The sequence below is a fragment of the Lagopus leucura genome, unplaced genomic scaffold, assembly GCF_019238085.1.
Source record: "Lagopus leucura isolate 7727_CA_CO unplaced genomic scaffold, USGS_WTPT01 Super-Scaffold_100001, whole genome shotgun sequence".
Classification (NCBI taxonomy): Eukaryota; Metazoa; Chordata; class Aves; order Galliformes; family Phasianidae; genus Lagopus; species Lagopus leucura.
This window is the reverse complement of record NW_024962262.1, coordinates 58,757,866-58,771,265: the sequence shown is the minus strand read 5'-3', so window position 1 is coordinate 58,771,265 and position 13,400 is coordinate 58,757,866. Positions and strand designations below refer to the sequence as shown.

At 41.6% G+C, this 13,400-nt stretch overlaps 1 protein-coding gene across 2 annotated transcripts in view; it reads right to left on the bottom strand.

Moving 5' to 3' along the window:
• REPS2 (RALBP1 associated Eps domain containing 2) overlaps positions 1-13,400 on the bottom strand; it is a 96,630-nt gene that overhangs the window by 65,597 nt on the left and 17,633 nt on the right. For both annotated transcript variants that reach the window (XM_042868321.1, XM_042868322.1), the window contains exon 2: positions 1,182-1,305. In XM_042868321.1, coding sequence (XP_042724255.1) covers positions 1,182-1,305 — 124 coding nt within the window. The remainder of the gene's footprint in view (positions 1-1,181; positions 1,306-13,400) is intronic.

The following is a 13,400-nucleotide window of genomic DNA, read 5'->3' as shown; positions in this document are numbered from 1 at the left end:
AGAGAGGGAGATGGGGGGTACCATTTCGTCTCTGCTCTGCATAGCAGAAGAGTGACACCTAAGCAAATGCATCTTTAAGACAATTCATAACTAGTTTAGGGGAATCTTATTAGAAACCATAAATTTTTGTGCAGTCAGACCTGAAGATCAATACAACTAAAATTAACAGAACACAGTGTTCAAGGTCAAACCATGCATCACCTCCATAATCATTTACACACCTACAACTGCTAGGAGGAAGAAAAAGAAATCAATGTAGGTTTGGTGCTTGCTACTCATCCCGCTCTAAAATCACTAATACATTTCAAGAGAAAATGCAATTAGCACTGGAAGCATTTCTAAGAGCAAGATATCAGTAGGCAGGCTGCAAGCACCTTTGTTCACTCAAATTAGTAGATGATATGCAGCTGCTGTGCTCGTAACACATACACACACACAGTATATCACTTCAGTTCAGGTTTCTTACTCAGTTTGCTTCTTTTCAGACCAGCAGTGGCATCCTTAGAAAGGAGCACAGCACAAGAGAATGTTACATAAGTGGAAACCCTCCTGATCCTCAGTCTGAATCCTGCCAAGGCTGAGCAAGGACAACCAGGGCAAGAAGATCCAGCTCCCTCTGTGCAGTCACTGTGACAGTTCTGCAGCTGAAAGGCACCTGCTTTCTCTCTTCACCACTTGAGTTTGATTTGCCTTCTAAGAAACATGTATCTCCATCAAAATGGTACACCTACTATTACTACCACTACTTTGTGAAGAACAAAGCTCTTCTAAATTACATCTACTATACATTGCCATACCTACCAATACAATGTGTTATTTTATCATGGCTCCCAAACAATCCTCCATCTGAAGCAGTACTGGTTTCCACTCAGAGGCCTCTGGGACCAGAGTCCAAAGGTGGCAGGGAAGTGTACCTACAGCACTGACTGGCTGTCACCCAGCAGTCCCCTTAGGAGACAGAGCTGCAATCCTACCTCAGCCACACATGTCATTCAGTGCAATGTTCTACCATTTTTTCCACTTAGAGAAAGTAACATCGCCTCCTACCCAGCCTCAGATCGTCAAAATACACTGGTTTCACAGACAAATTAGAAGAAAAGTTCACCACCACTGGAAGCTTGCAAGGATTAAAGACAGGGAAAAACAAGCACACAGTGCTGCAAGCAACATTTGCTACTCACCATTCTTAATGCTCTCAATCCGTACTGGGAACCCTGACTGCGCTGCCGCAATTAACTTCAAAGCAATGTAAAACTGAGCAGGACCAAAATAGCCCACACGTTTGGCTCCACAAACTTCTGTGATCTAGGAGAGAAGAGACATTGTTGGTAAAATGCATTTCACTCTTTCAGGGAACGTGAACAGCTCTGCATACACAAGCAAAGAAATACATATTTTGAAGTTCAAAATACTTACTGTATTTAAAGTTATCTATTAAACGTATTTGTTCTGACTGCTGTCTGATCACATTCTCCTTAGTACATCAGAGACAAGTAGTTATTTATTATCATTTTCAGCTACAGTGAAGGGTAGCAGAGCTATCCTAAAATGATTTATTTGCTTTCATATTATGCACGATCTTAGCAGGTGAAATGATTGCTTATTTTGCACATTGTTTAGTCAGATGTTCCCACTGCAGGAGCTGTGGTGTTCACAGAAATACAATTAGACCTTACAACCACTGTAACTGGAATGGCAAACTCAGTACAAGAAATTCCCCCTTCTACTGCTTCCATGTTGTCTTACAGGCCTCAATGTTGTCTCTGAACCCTATTGTTTTTAATTTGCTTCTTGTATGATTGCAAATACTATCATCCTGACCTAACAAATTCATTGGCATTTCTCCACAGGTAGGTTCTCCTCTAGGTAACACCCAACAGTGGGATGCTCCCAAGCTACACTGGCATGACAGAAACTATTCAACTGATGCATAGAAACAAATAGAACAAATGAATAGCCATTTTTCTCTAATTATATATCTATTTACATAGATACATATATACATACACTTGCATACTGTAGCAGAACATTAGGTGAAACAATTCCTGAAAACTGAGACATTTCAGAGTATTATTAATAATCAATGAAACATATCTCCAAGCTTTTCTTCTCTGGATGTGGCTTCTGCTTCTGCTTTGACTGACTGAACTTTGTTTTTTTGCTCTTCCTGTAAGTTTCTGAGATGCGTGGCTTCATTCCTTGCTGCACCAAGCTGATTTCTTTTTTCTCACTGCACAATGAAAAGGGAGATTGATTCTCTGGACAAGCAGAGCTCCAATTAACCACTGGAATCTGCCATTCCTTTTTTTTTTTTTTTTTCCTTATGTCTGGCTGGGTGCTTAGATCCTGTGCCAGGACGTGGTGCTGAGGGTGGGAAACATGCCTTGCTGTGGTGCACAAATCCCTGGTGTCAGCCCCAGGATGAAGCAGCAGGCACAGCCAGTGGAAGGCAACAGGCACGCATCAGTAAGCTGACACCAGACCTGGGTGCCCACCCTCATTTATCGCAGGAGAAGAGCAAGGATAAGGTCAGTCCCAGGACTGGAGGTGGTGGTCCATCAGCCATCATTCCCAGCAGCACCTCAGGGTACAAGTAGCCAAGACTGTGGCCATGCATATATATCCTGAGGGACTCTCCCCATCTCTGTTCTGAATGTTGTAAATGATCTGCTTGCTCTTGATATGGAAACACAGACATTTTATTTTGATTAAGCAGCTTAAACCCTTTTTTACTATTTAATTAATCAGGGATGTGTGGTCTTTCAGAAACACTGTGCTGCTTCTCAAGCACTCTTAAAACAACCATCCCAAAACCGCCTCTTTGTGACTTTGCCCTTCAATGGCAACAACAGCAAAATATTCTGTAGGCACAATCTCCTCTGTATTATTACAACAACTAAATCCTGGTCTCATGTTAATGGCCTGGAGAAACAGATGTAAGCTGCCACAGAAGCTCAATTTATTACAGAACTGTAGATATTTACATAGATTAATTGTAGGTACAGGCATTTACACTCATTAGTTTCCCTGACAGCCAAAGGAAAGGGCTGTGGGTCCCCTGCAGCCAGCAGCTCACCCCACCTACATCAGGACCCACTCGGAGCTGCTGGTGGAGCACCTCTTCTCCTCCAGCAGCACGGGTAGCTGGCAGGTCAACTTTCATCCAAAACCAGTTCCTCAGAACATGCTGCCCGCTTCAAATTCCCATAGCAGTTTAAACTCAATACTGCTTTTTTTTTTTTTCTTTTTAATTTCCTGATTTTACCTTTTGCAGGGTCAGTGCACACAGCCTCTTGACGGGCAGATTGCATTTAGTGATATGCATTGCTGCAGCTAAGCTAGGTTGTGCAAAAAGCTATTAGTAGTCTCCAAGATCCATCCGAATTAAAGGCATTGTACCTGAATGCGAAATTGCATCTTTTCAGGATGAAAACTAGACTCTAAGAAAATAAACAGGGAGCACTACTTTGGAACTAAGACATATTAAAAGGTCCCCTGCAAAAGGGAAACATCTATACTGCTTTCCTTCAACTGATATTAAAAACAAACTCTTTTCATCCCTTCCTGTTGTCAGCTTAGGTTACTTTGTTTTCAGTGAGATACAAGGAGAGAACTGATTTTTTTTCTACTCACACAAATGTAAAATAAAATAAACTGCAGACCTTGATACCGCAGGGGATTTTAACACAACACTATTGACAGTCAATTTCTTTTTTTTTTTTTTTTTTTTTTTTTTAAATTCTTCAGCAAAAAAAATGCAATCCTCTAGTGATAGCTGAATATGGAAGAAAAGTTTAATGCAGCACACGTTGGAAACAATTTTTCATGGTGGCAGGTTACTGCTGCCTCTTGCCAAATCTAACCTCGGGATAATAAACAGAGTTACTCAAAGACTGGTCTACTGAACAGCTCTTGAGGCACCGTGCTGAGTGGACTAAAACTGAGTTTAAATTTCTGCAAGGTATAACTGCATACGTGGAAGAAATACATGGGTCGGCTGCCACTTGAGAAAGAAAGTTCATTTCACACAACATGCAAAAGCAACATCTTTCAGAGAAGGATGGAGACCTGCGGTGCCTAACCTCATGCTTGCTCTATGTCAGCCCTGGAACAATGCCTGTACCTTCAATGGCATTTCAGCAGAAAGCCTTAGAACACATTCTGTGCAAGAACCACCCTGCCCTCCCAACCAAATAGCCACAAAAAAATAGAGAGGAAGACTGCCCGTATAGTATTCTGACGGGCCAGAAGATTTTCTACAATTATTTTAACAAAAAATGTTCCCCCTCCCCATTTTTATTTATTTATTTATTTTAAAAGAGATCTCTGGCTTATCAACGTTAACATTTAAGACATATCTATGAGCTGTTCTGTAGAGTGGCTGCTTTAAATTACCGTTCTCCGTGCATACTCCTACCAGGAAAGTCTTACATCTTGAGATGCTGGAACAAAAAGCAGGTTTTTCTATTTCTTATCCACTCACCGCTCTGCTCCATTAGCAGGCAGCAAGTATTATTTTTGCAATTGCTCCTTGAAGATATCCCAATGAAGCTGCTTTTCCCAGAACAATCTGACATTGTTCCAGCTCTCCCTGTTTCTCTACAAACAAGTTTCCACTGCAGTCTCCAAGAGCACTGACCTCTCAAATACCCTGGGCAGGTCCAATTTAGATTGCAAGAGCTAAACTTTGGGAGCCAAAACCTAAGAATGAAGTTTACTTACTGTACATTGATTGCAAGGTACACTCAGAAGGAGCCATTTGGTAACCCTAGAACAGATGGGCTGGCTGAGATGGCCATCTTCCAGCCTCAAGGGAAAGGTTTTCAGCTGCAAGCAATGGTAAAGCTGGGAAATTTTTCACTGAGAAGGCAGTGAGGCACTGGAACAGGCTACCCAAAGAAGTTATGCATATCCCACCCCTGGAGGCTTTCAAGGCCAGGTTGGATAGGGCCCTGGGCAGCCCGAGCTGGTGCCTAACTTAATGGCTGGCAACCCTGACTGCAGCAGGAGGTTGGATCTAGATGATCTTTGAGGTCCTTTCCAAACCAAGCCAACCTATAATTCTAAGATTTTTGTTTTTTCACTTAGCCAGTAACTTTGCTGTGCTGTCCTCTGGCACTCAGTTTGGGTCTGTTCTGCTCTCTTGTCATGATCTGTCACGGTCACTGCCTGTCACTTGCAGGCAAACCTAGCCCAGGAAAGAGGAAGCCTCTGTGCACTCTGTCTTACACTCTGAAAGTATGTAAGCTGAATGGCAAATTCTCTGTGAGAAAAAGAAAACAAGCAACAGCTTGCTCCCGCATTAAAGGGAATTTTCTCACTGCACCTTCTACCTCAGTCCAGCTCCAAAAAACAGTTTTTAATGCTTGTTCTTACCCATGATACAAAGTGATTACAAGATCTTTCCCTTTCCTCTGTTTCCTCCACAGTACAAGGAACAGGGTGAAGAGCTTCTGCCCAGACCCAAGACCAGCTGTGCTGATGCAGCTCTGCACCCAGCTCTCCAGACCCACAGACCTATAATCACTGCTCCACAGCCACATATTTGCAGCAGTAGCTTATCAACAGTTTATCACAAAACTGTTCCATGCGTCTGACCCACTTTGCTCCTTAAAAAAAAAAAAATAAAATAAAATAAATAAAATTCTGTTTACAGATTCTGAGATCTGCTTGTCACAGACAAGTTTTGCTACATTCTTAATCAGGTATTTCATTCTGAATGGGTCATTGTAGCACTGCCTGGAGCCCAGGGCTCCTCTCTCTTCATTAAAGTGAAGTGAAGCACAGAACAGCGTGTCCAGATACCAAAGGATCAGTGCCTGGGAAGTGCTGGGGCAGTTTTGCACGCAGAGGAAGGCACTCTGCCATGGGGCGGGTTGTTAGTGCTGCTTCTCTGCCTCAGCCCATTACCTGCTGCTGCCCAGTCTTTTAAAAAAGGATGCTTTATCTGTTTCAAACTTCTTTAAACATCGCCTGGAACGCTCACTAACATTTTGGCAACTGGGTTCTGACACCTAAAAAGAAAGGAATTAGAAATTGCTTACTTCATGCACACAGACAACACACACATAGGGCATTTTTTAAAGACTTAACCACAAAACGTCTTGTCCTCACTTTAAACTCTGTGTGACTCCAGTTTAAACTTACTGTGTTCTTCAAGCTAAAGTGATAAGGTAAGTTACTGATCAGCTGCCACAGCTTAGAAATCAGTTAACACAGTGGTAAAAAGAGCAGAAAGAAACCACATTACACGTTACACAAAATGTGCTGACAGCCCTGCCATTGCTCACCAGGCTCCCTTGTGCTCACACAACCCAGAACCACTTGGTTTGCAGGTGCAGGTGCTCGCCTGGGCACTCCTGGGGCAAGCTCTTTCCTTGGCAACAGTGAAGCTTTGCTAAGCAGCTCCAGGCAGAATGTTTTACACCAGCACCAAGAACTGCAAAGTTTATGATACAAAGCACATTTAGGCACACACAAAATACTTTCAAACAACTCTGCAAGTCTCATAAAAACTTGATTAATGCAAAGGTCTGTGTAGCCCTCTGTTTCATATTGTACATCAGCTGCAGATGCCCAGACAAATTAAGAGTATGCAAATCACTTCTTGTCAGAAAGGACAAGTGGCAACACCAGCATACGACAAGCTACAAAAAAAATACTGGTCTGAACACTGGGCAGCTACCAGGACAGGTGAGTCAGCACAATTCATCAAAAGATTTCAATTATTAAGGAGTGTGGGCTAGAAAAACTGCCAGGGAATAAAGGCTGCAGATGCAGCCTAACACTTAAAAGCATGGAACTGCACCTCAAAGAAATCCAGTCTCCTACACTCAATCTTTTGTCTTTAACATACAAACACTAATAAATCTTTTCTGCTTTATCAGGGTGTGATGTGGAAAAAGTGAACACTTCCATCTTTTTACCAGGAGGTTTAATAACAAACATTGCTGAGAAATACCTGAAAGCTTCCATGCCACATAATGAAAATAACTGTCACAATAGCTGTGCCTACAGAATAAGATCAAGACACTGTTATGCTCATTTGCTCATAATCCATTCTACCGTCTCTTTAAAAGAAAAACCTGCTGTCATTGTAACTAAACACATGCCTTTCGTTGTGTGTGGAAAGCCTGCAGGGGCAAAAGAGATGAAGCAAATTCTTTCCAAAACCTCCATGCATTTTTTTCTTCTATTTGGCAATTGTATGCTGTACCTGAGAAACTGCATTAATCCATCTAATTGTTTTAGCTGTGCTTCATATTCACTAGTTTGTATCAAATCCTATAAACATCTATCCAGGTCAGTAAACACACCTTGTACCAATAGATTTGTATAGGACACATGAAACTTCAATAAGCTTATTACACTTGCAACACAAAAATAAAACACCTGAAAACAGGTTACTCTGAATTTAAGAACTTGTCATAAGCACAACAATTGCCAACAATTGTAGAAGTATGATTCCATTTATTCACTAAGCTCCTTCGCATTCTTTTTTGGCAATCAGTTCCTCAGCATTTGGCCATAGAAATGTACATAGTCATCAGGACACTCTATAAAATGCAGTACACATAGCCTTGCCAACATCACTATTAAGTCTTGAAATCCCACGGAAATCTGCAGAGTATGCAGAATTTGATGACAGACATTTTATCCACTTTTCAAGTCTTATTGTAGAAGCAAGGGAGTAAAGGTAGCATCCCAATCAAAGTGACAAGTACTGTCACTTTGTGTACAGTACAAGAGCTGTCACACCATCCATCCAAACAAACTAACTTCAGGGAGCTTCCATAGAGCTCATCCGAACTTCTGGTGATGCTAGACACTGCCAAGAGCTTTTCATTCTCTTGGACACGAGATGTGGGATTCATAGATTCCACCCTGCAGGCGTTTAATGCTAAGGAAGCACGTTCATATTCTATGCAGTGTGTAAAGACACTAGTCATTCCAAGGACTTCTGCTCATTTTCCCACTCACCCCTTCTCTTCCAAGAGCTTATCTATGGAAATAACACCAAGAAGGCTCAGGGCACAAGAGAGGAGAACCTAGGCCCATCGACTCTTATTTGCTCAGCAGAGAGCTCTCCTGCCGGAGAGTAATGGAATGCACCACAACTTGACATTGATGAGAAGGAACTCCCCAAATGGGAATTTGGTCAGGACTGGCGCTGGGCCAGCTGAAATACAAATCACTCCCTAAAACTTCTTCCATTTTCTGGAGGCTGAAGCAAAAACAGTACACAACTTTTGCTAGCAATGAGAGTGAAGGGGAAGCTGTGTTTCAGCTGAAGTAGAAATGTCACATTTTGCAAATGAGCTGCATCAGTGCCTTTTTCATATTAAAATACAGTACAACCACATGAAAGCTAAGCAACAGCACCTATATCCAACAAGGCTGTTTTTTGGGGACAGGTAACAAGATATCCTTGCGTTCTTATTATTTTAGACAACTACACCAACCAAGTTGTTAATTCTGCAAAGGATATTTTGCAGAAACATAATTTTCATCAGCATATTGTCATCTGGAGAGTACATTTTCACTGATTTAAAATACAGCAATAATTTGTAAGCTTGAATTCATTATGTAAAATGACATTTATTATAAACACCAATGTATCTCAATACATCTTCTAAAAAAAAGTCTACTCAAAGCACTGCCTATATATACATAACTGAAAGTGAATTTAACTTAAAGCTCATTTTCAACCATCAAACCTTTAATAAGATAAATTTCTGCAAGCTGTCCAGGTCTCCTTTTTTTTTAAACAGGAAGAGTGGTCACTCCATCACTGCAGTTCAGATATGGATTAAAGCACCTAAAAAACCCTGAGTTTTAAAAAAGTAATAAAAATTTTTAACAATTAAAATAATGAAATTTGGTAACGGCACATAGAGCCATTTATAAGGCAAGACTCCTCAAGCTTGCAAAAAAAAAAAAAAAAAAAAAAAATTATGATTGAATCTTGCAGTGCTGTATTCATGCAGCCAACTTTTATTCTACCTTTCCATAGACTTAGAAGTCAATGATTGTGCTTTCAGAAAAAAAAAATTCCCACTGATTTGAAGTCATTTTGTTTGCTAGTGTCAAAACTCAGGCAGATGCATGAGTACTAATCTTACAATACAAATTTGTATTAGTGAAAAATCCACTCCTTTTCCTTACCATTTCACCAACAGTGTTTTAATACAGGATTTACCTTATTTGCCAAAGAACCTAAAACCAATTATTTTTTGCAATTGACTTTTCATTAAATAACCTAGCCTGCAAAGCTCAGCAATACAACCTACTCTGCTGTCACGATGAAATATCACCATAAAACATTTCAGTACAATTAGTACTGAGCCCTCGTGACGCTGCACCTCGAGTGCTGTGTTCAGTTTTGGGCGCCTCAAAACAAGAAAGCAATTGAGACCTGGGAGCTTGTTCAGAGAAGGGCACTGAAGCTGTGAGGGGTCTGGAGTACAAGTCATAAGGGCAGTGGCTGAGGGAGCTGGGATTGTTGTGTCCAATGGAGGCTCAAGGGAGACCTTATCGCTCTCTACAACTGCCTGAAAGGAGGCTGTGGCGAGGTAGGGATCGGCCTCTTCTCCCCGGTAACGGCAATAGGATGAGAGGGAATGGCCTCAAGTCGCACCAGGTGAGATTCAGGCTGGGTGTTAGGAAGAATTTCTTCTCAGAAAGAATGGCGAGGCAGTGGCACAGGCTGCCCAGGGAGATGGTAGAGTCACCGTCCCGTGTTCAAGAACCGTGTGGACGTGGCACTGAGGGGCATGGTTAGCAGGCATGGTGTGGTGGGTTAATGGTTGGAGTAGGTGATCTTAGTGGTCTTTTCCAACCTTAATGATTCCATGATTTCTGAAAACACCTTGGCACCACCAGTGAAGAAGCTAGCCAAGCTCCTCTAATGCACATACTACTTGCATCTGCTGAAAAATGAGAAGCTTTGAGCTTAAACAAAGATGTCTTCTACAGACATACACAACGTTTTATGAACAGACCACCAAAATATGCTTCACCCAGAATATCAACCTTCTCCATTAAACTTTCCTTTATTTTCTCATTTGGTAGCAATGCTTGAAGGTTTCCCTCCAGCAGAGCACAAAGTGTTACTACAGGCAAATCCTGGCAAACACAGCTGACTTAATTTTAACGTGCTATCACAACGAAGAGACCTACACAGCCATCCACAGGCAGCACCACAGCATGCTGCCTCCACAACAGCTGCCTTATTATTTCCACATTTCTCTGCAACTAAAGCAAGGAAATATTTCACCCTCAGATGCTGTGCCAGAATAACTTTACGATCTGTTCCATTTGGATGCTTTTTTCACAACTGAAAATATACCAAGGGCAGCCGACAGCAAACCTCATGGCAATTACTGTTATCTCTACAGATCCATTTCCAAATCCAAAAAAACATTTCCTAACTTCTTTTGGAAAGCAAGTGCACTCCTACTCACAGACAGGCCGTGGCCCTTCATCTCCACCACTCATCTCCACCTGTGTGCATCCTGGTGCACACAGGGCACAACTCCCAGCTGAATATCAGGTAAATAAGTCCTCAATCCCAGACAATAACAAAACAATGCACTCTGCATTCCCTCTGCATTGGGCTGAGACAACGGGCCTTATTGGGCAGCCCACAGGACACCTGTGAGATGGTTGGGAAAACAAAAAGGTCACAGTCACCCACAGCTCTGTGAAAGGCAGCACACGCAACCCTTCCTCTGCCACTGCCATGTTTTTGCCTGATTTTGGACAAGCAATTTTTATTCACAAGCAGCAGTAGTGTCACCCACTACATGGCTGCATTGCTCCAGCATTCTGGTCACTCCTGAAGGCTTCCTCCAGGAACATCTCAAACAAAGAGGATTATATATCTGTCAGGCGTAAATTCCAGTGCTCTAGGACAGTCTGTTTGCTTTTTTTCTTTTGGCTTTGTGGTGATTTATTACATTATTTTTGCCTTTTTTTTTTTGTTCTTAGACAAAGACATAGAGCAAGTGCTGTTCATAGTTGCTCCTAAAAAAGAAATGATTAATTGATTTTTTCACTCAGAGGGCGATGACTGGAACAGGTTGTCTAGAGAGGTTGTGGATGCCCCATCCCTGGAGGCATTCAAGGCCAGGCTGGATGTGGCCCTGGGCAGCCTGGTCTGGTGGTTGGTGACCCTGCATGAAGCATGGGGGTTGAAACTAGATGATCTTTGAGGTCTTTTCAACCCAGGCCATTCTATGATTTGTTTTTCTCATGATATCTGCGACAAATGCTTTAAAAAAACTCAGACAGCATCCTCCAACAACCTCCTAAAGAAACAGGAGCAATCTCAAATAATAAGTAGAAATGTCCACCCAAAAGCAAGCTGAAATGTGAATTTTCTGCACCCACAGATAAGCAGCACTGTTCCCATTAGCTTCAGAAGATCCATGGGTGCCCTCCCAGCCCCCCAGTACAGCCTTCTTGCTGGGTTCTGCAGCTGTGAACTCTGGCTCATGGAAATATTACTACCCTGGTCCCATGGGTAACTAATATGTAGTCTGATATGTAGACTGGTAAGTTTGCCAACTGAAAAACCAGAGCAGTAATGTGATTAACCACAGGTTTCTGGATGTCAGTGAAGAAAGCCTGGCACACGGACCAAAGCAGGATGTCATCTCACATGTACAATTCACTTCACAGCAAGATTTTTCTGTAGGACAGAACTCAAGTTAATTCCTTTGAATCTATTTGTTTTGTGCATGTCTTGGCGCCAGTAATGAAAAATAAGAATAAAGCCCTTCTCATACACTGATGTCTAACATATAATTTGTGTCATTAACATTTTGTGGCCAGTGCAATACAAATGAGCACTTAAACATTCAGCAATGCACACGTGCCTATTTCCATCAGGCTTTCCTCCTTAACCTTTAATGGCCTAGCACAATCATGGGATCCAAGCATCACAATCCACAAAAACAACATACCACTTGAGAACTACAGCTCTCTTGCAAAGTCTTCCATGGAAGTACATGAAGAGATCATTATGCAGAATTTTAGTAACGTGAGTTTAAAGACTCAGGAAGCTGTACAGCAAAAATTATCTTTTTTCTTTTTCTTTTAATCCACTCAGTAAGTGAAATTCTGTAGATTAAAAGTATAGGAAGAAAGTTACAGACTACTTAAAGTTATGTCTATTTATCCTCCACTGCTGAAGCGTCACCATCACAGCTATTCCTGCCAACCCCCTCTCTCCCACATTCAGTTAAAGATGGCAACAGCACAATTTGTGCTTGCAAGACAGATCTTCAAATATCTCTTTGAACTTCTCAGACTCTAATCAAACGGCACAAGTCTGCTCATGGCAGCACATCCCTACACTAGGCATTGCTGCACTGCAGTAGAAGCTGTGTTTGCTTGGGCAGGTGAGGGGAGAAGCCCAGTGCCCAAAATCTTCAATTGGTGTACAAATTCTATTTCATTTCAACGTTCTCCACATAGCTTTCAGCAAACATTGGTGGCTCAATGTAGCAAGTTAATAAGGAAGGATTTAACACATTCGGCAGAGAAAAGACCGATGATCTATTCAGCTCTGAAGAGCTGATGATGTGGTGAGTGATCTGTGGCTGGTATTCTAAGGAGGATTTTAGATCTCCTCAGGTACTAATGATCTCAGTAGAACGATCCCCAGCCCCCCATGCCAGCCAGACAAATGCATGTGAAATGCTAAACTGTTCAGAGCATGTCATTTCTTTGTCCTTTATGCAGCAACCTGCTTATATTAATATAGCCCCACCATTAGAACAAAGCATCACAGCAGTCAAGGTATTAAAAAAGCTGTCAGGTTTTTATGACTCTTTCACAGGACTTTCTGGAGCTAGAAGAACAAAAAGACATCTGTACACATTACCACATATTAAAAAAAAAAAAAAAAGAAAAGGATTTGTGAAAGCTTATCACAGGCAGCTTTTCCAACTATCTGTTCATTTTTAGCATTACTTTCTTTCAGCATGGAAAATTAAGCATACGCACCAGGACAGTGAATATATCATTTAGCAATCACTTTTCCCTTTCAATCGCTTTATTTTCTTTTCTGTTACTTAATATCGGTAAATTTTACATCCAGGCAGAAACCTTGAGGTGAATTATTGCTTCAAGCATATGAAATCTGGATACCAAAAACTGCGTTACGTGCCAATCCACATCTTAAAAGCAGCAGTCTCCTTTCCTTCTTGTAAACCTCCGCCTTCTACTTTGTACAATTTCTGCACTAAATGGAAAGGAATCCTGTGGAGCAAGAGGTTTATCATGCAATTAAACCCCCAAAACACATTCACGAAAGGGGTCAAAGCACAGCAGCTTTAAAAAGGCAAAGCCACGGAAGACTATTAATAAATATGTATTGTAGTAAGCACACACTC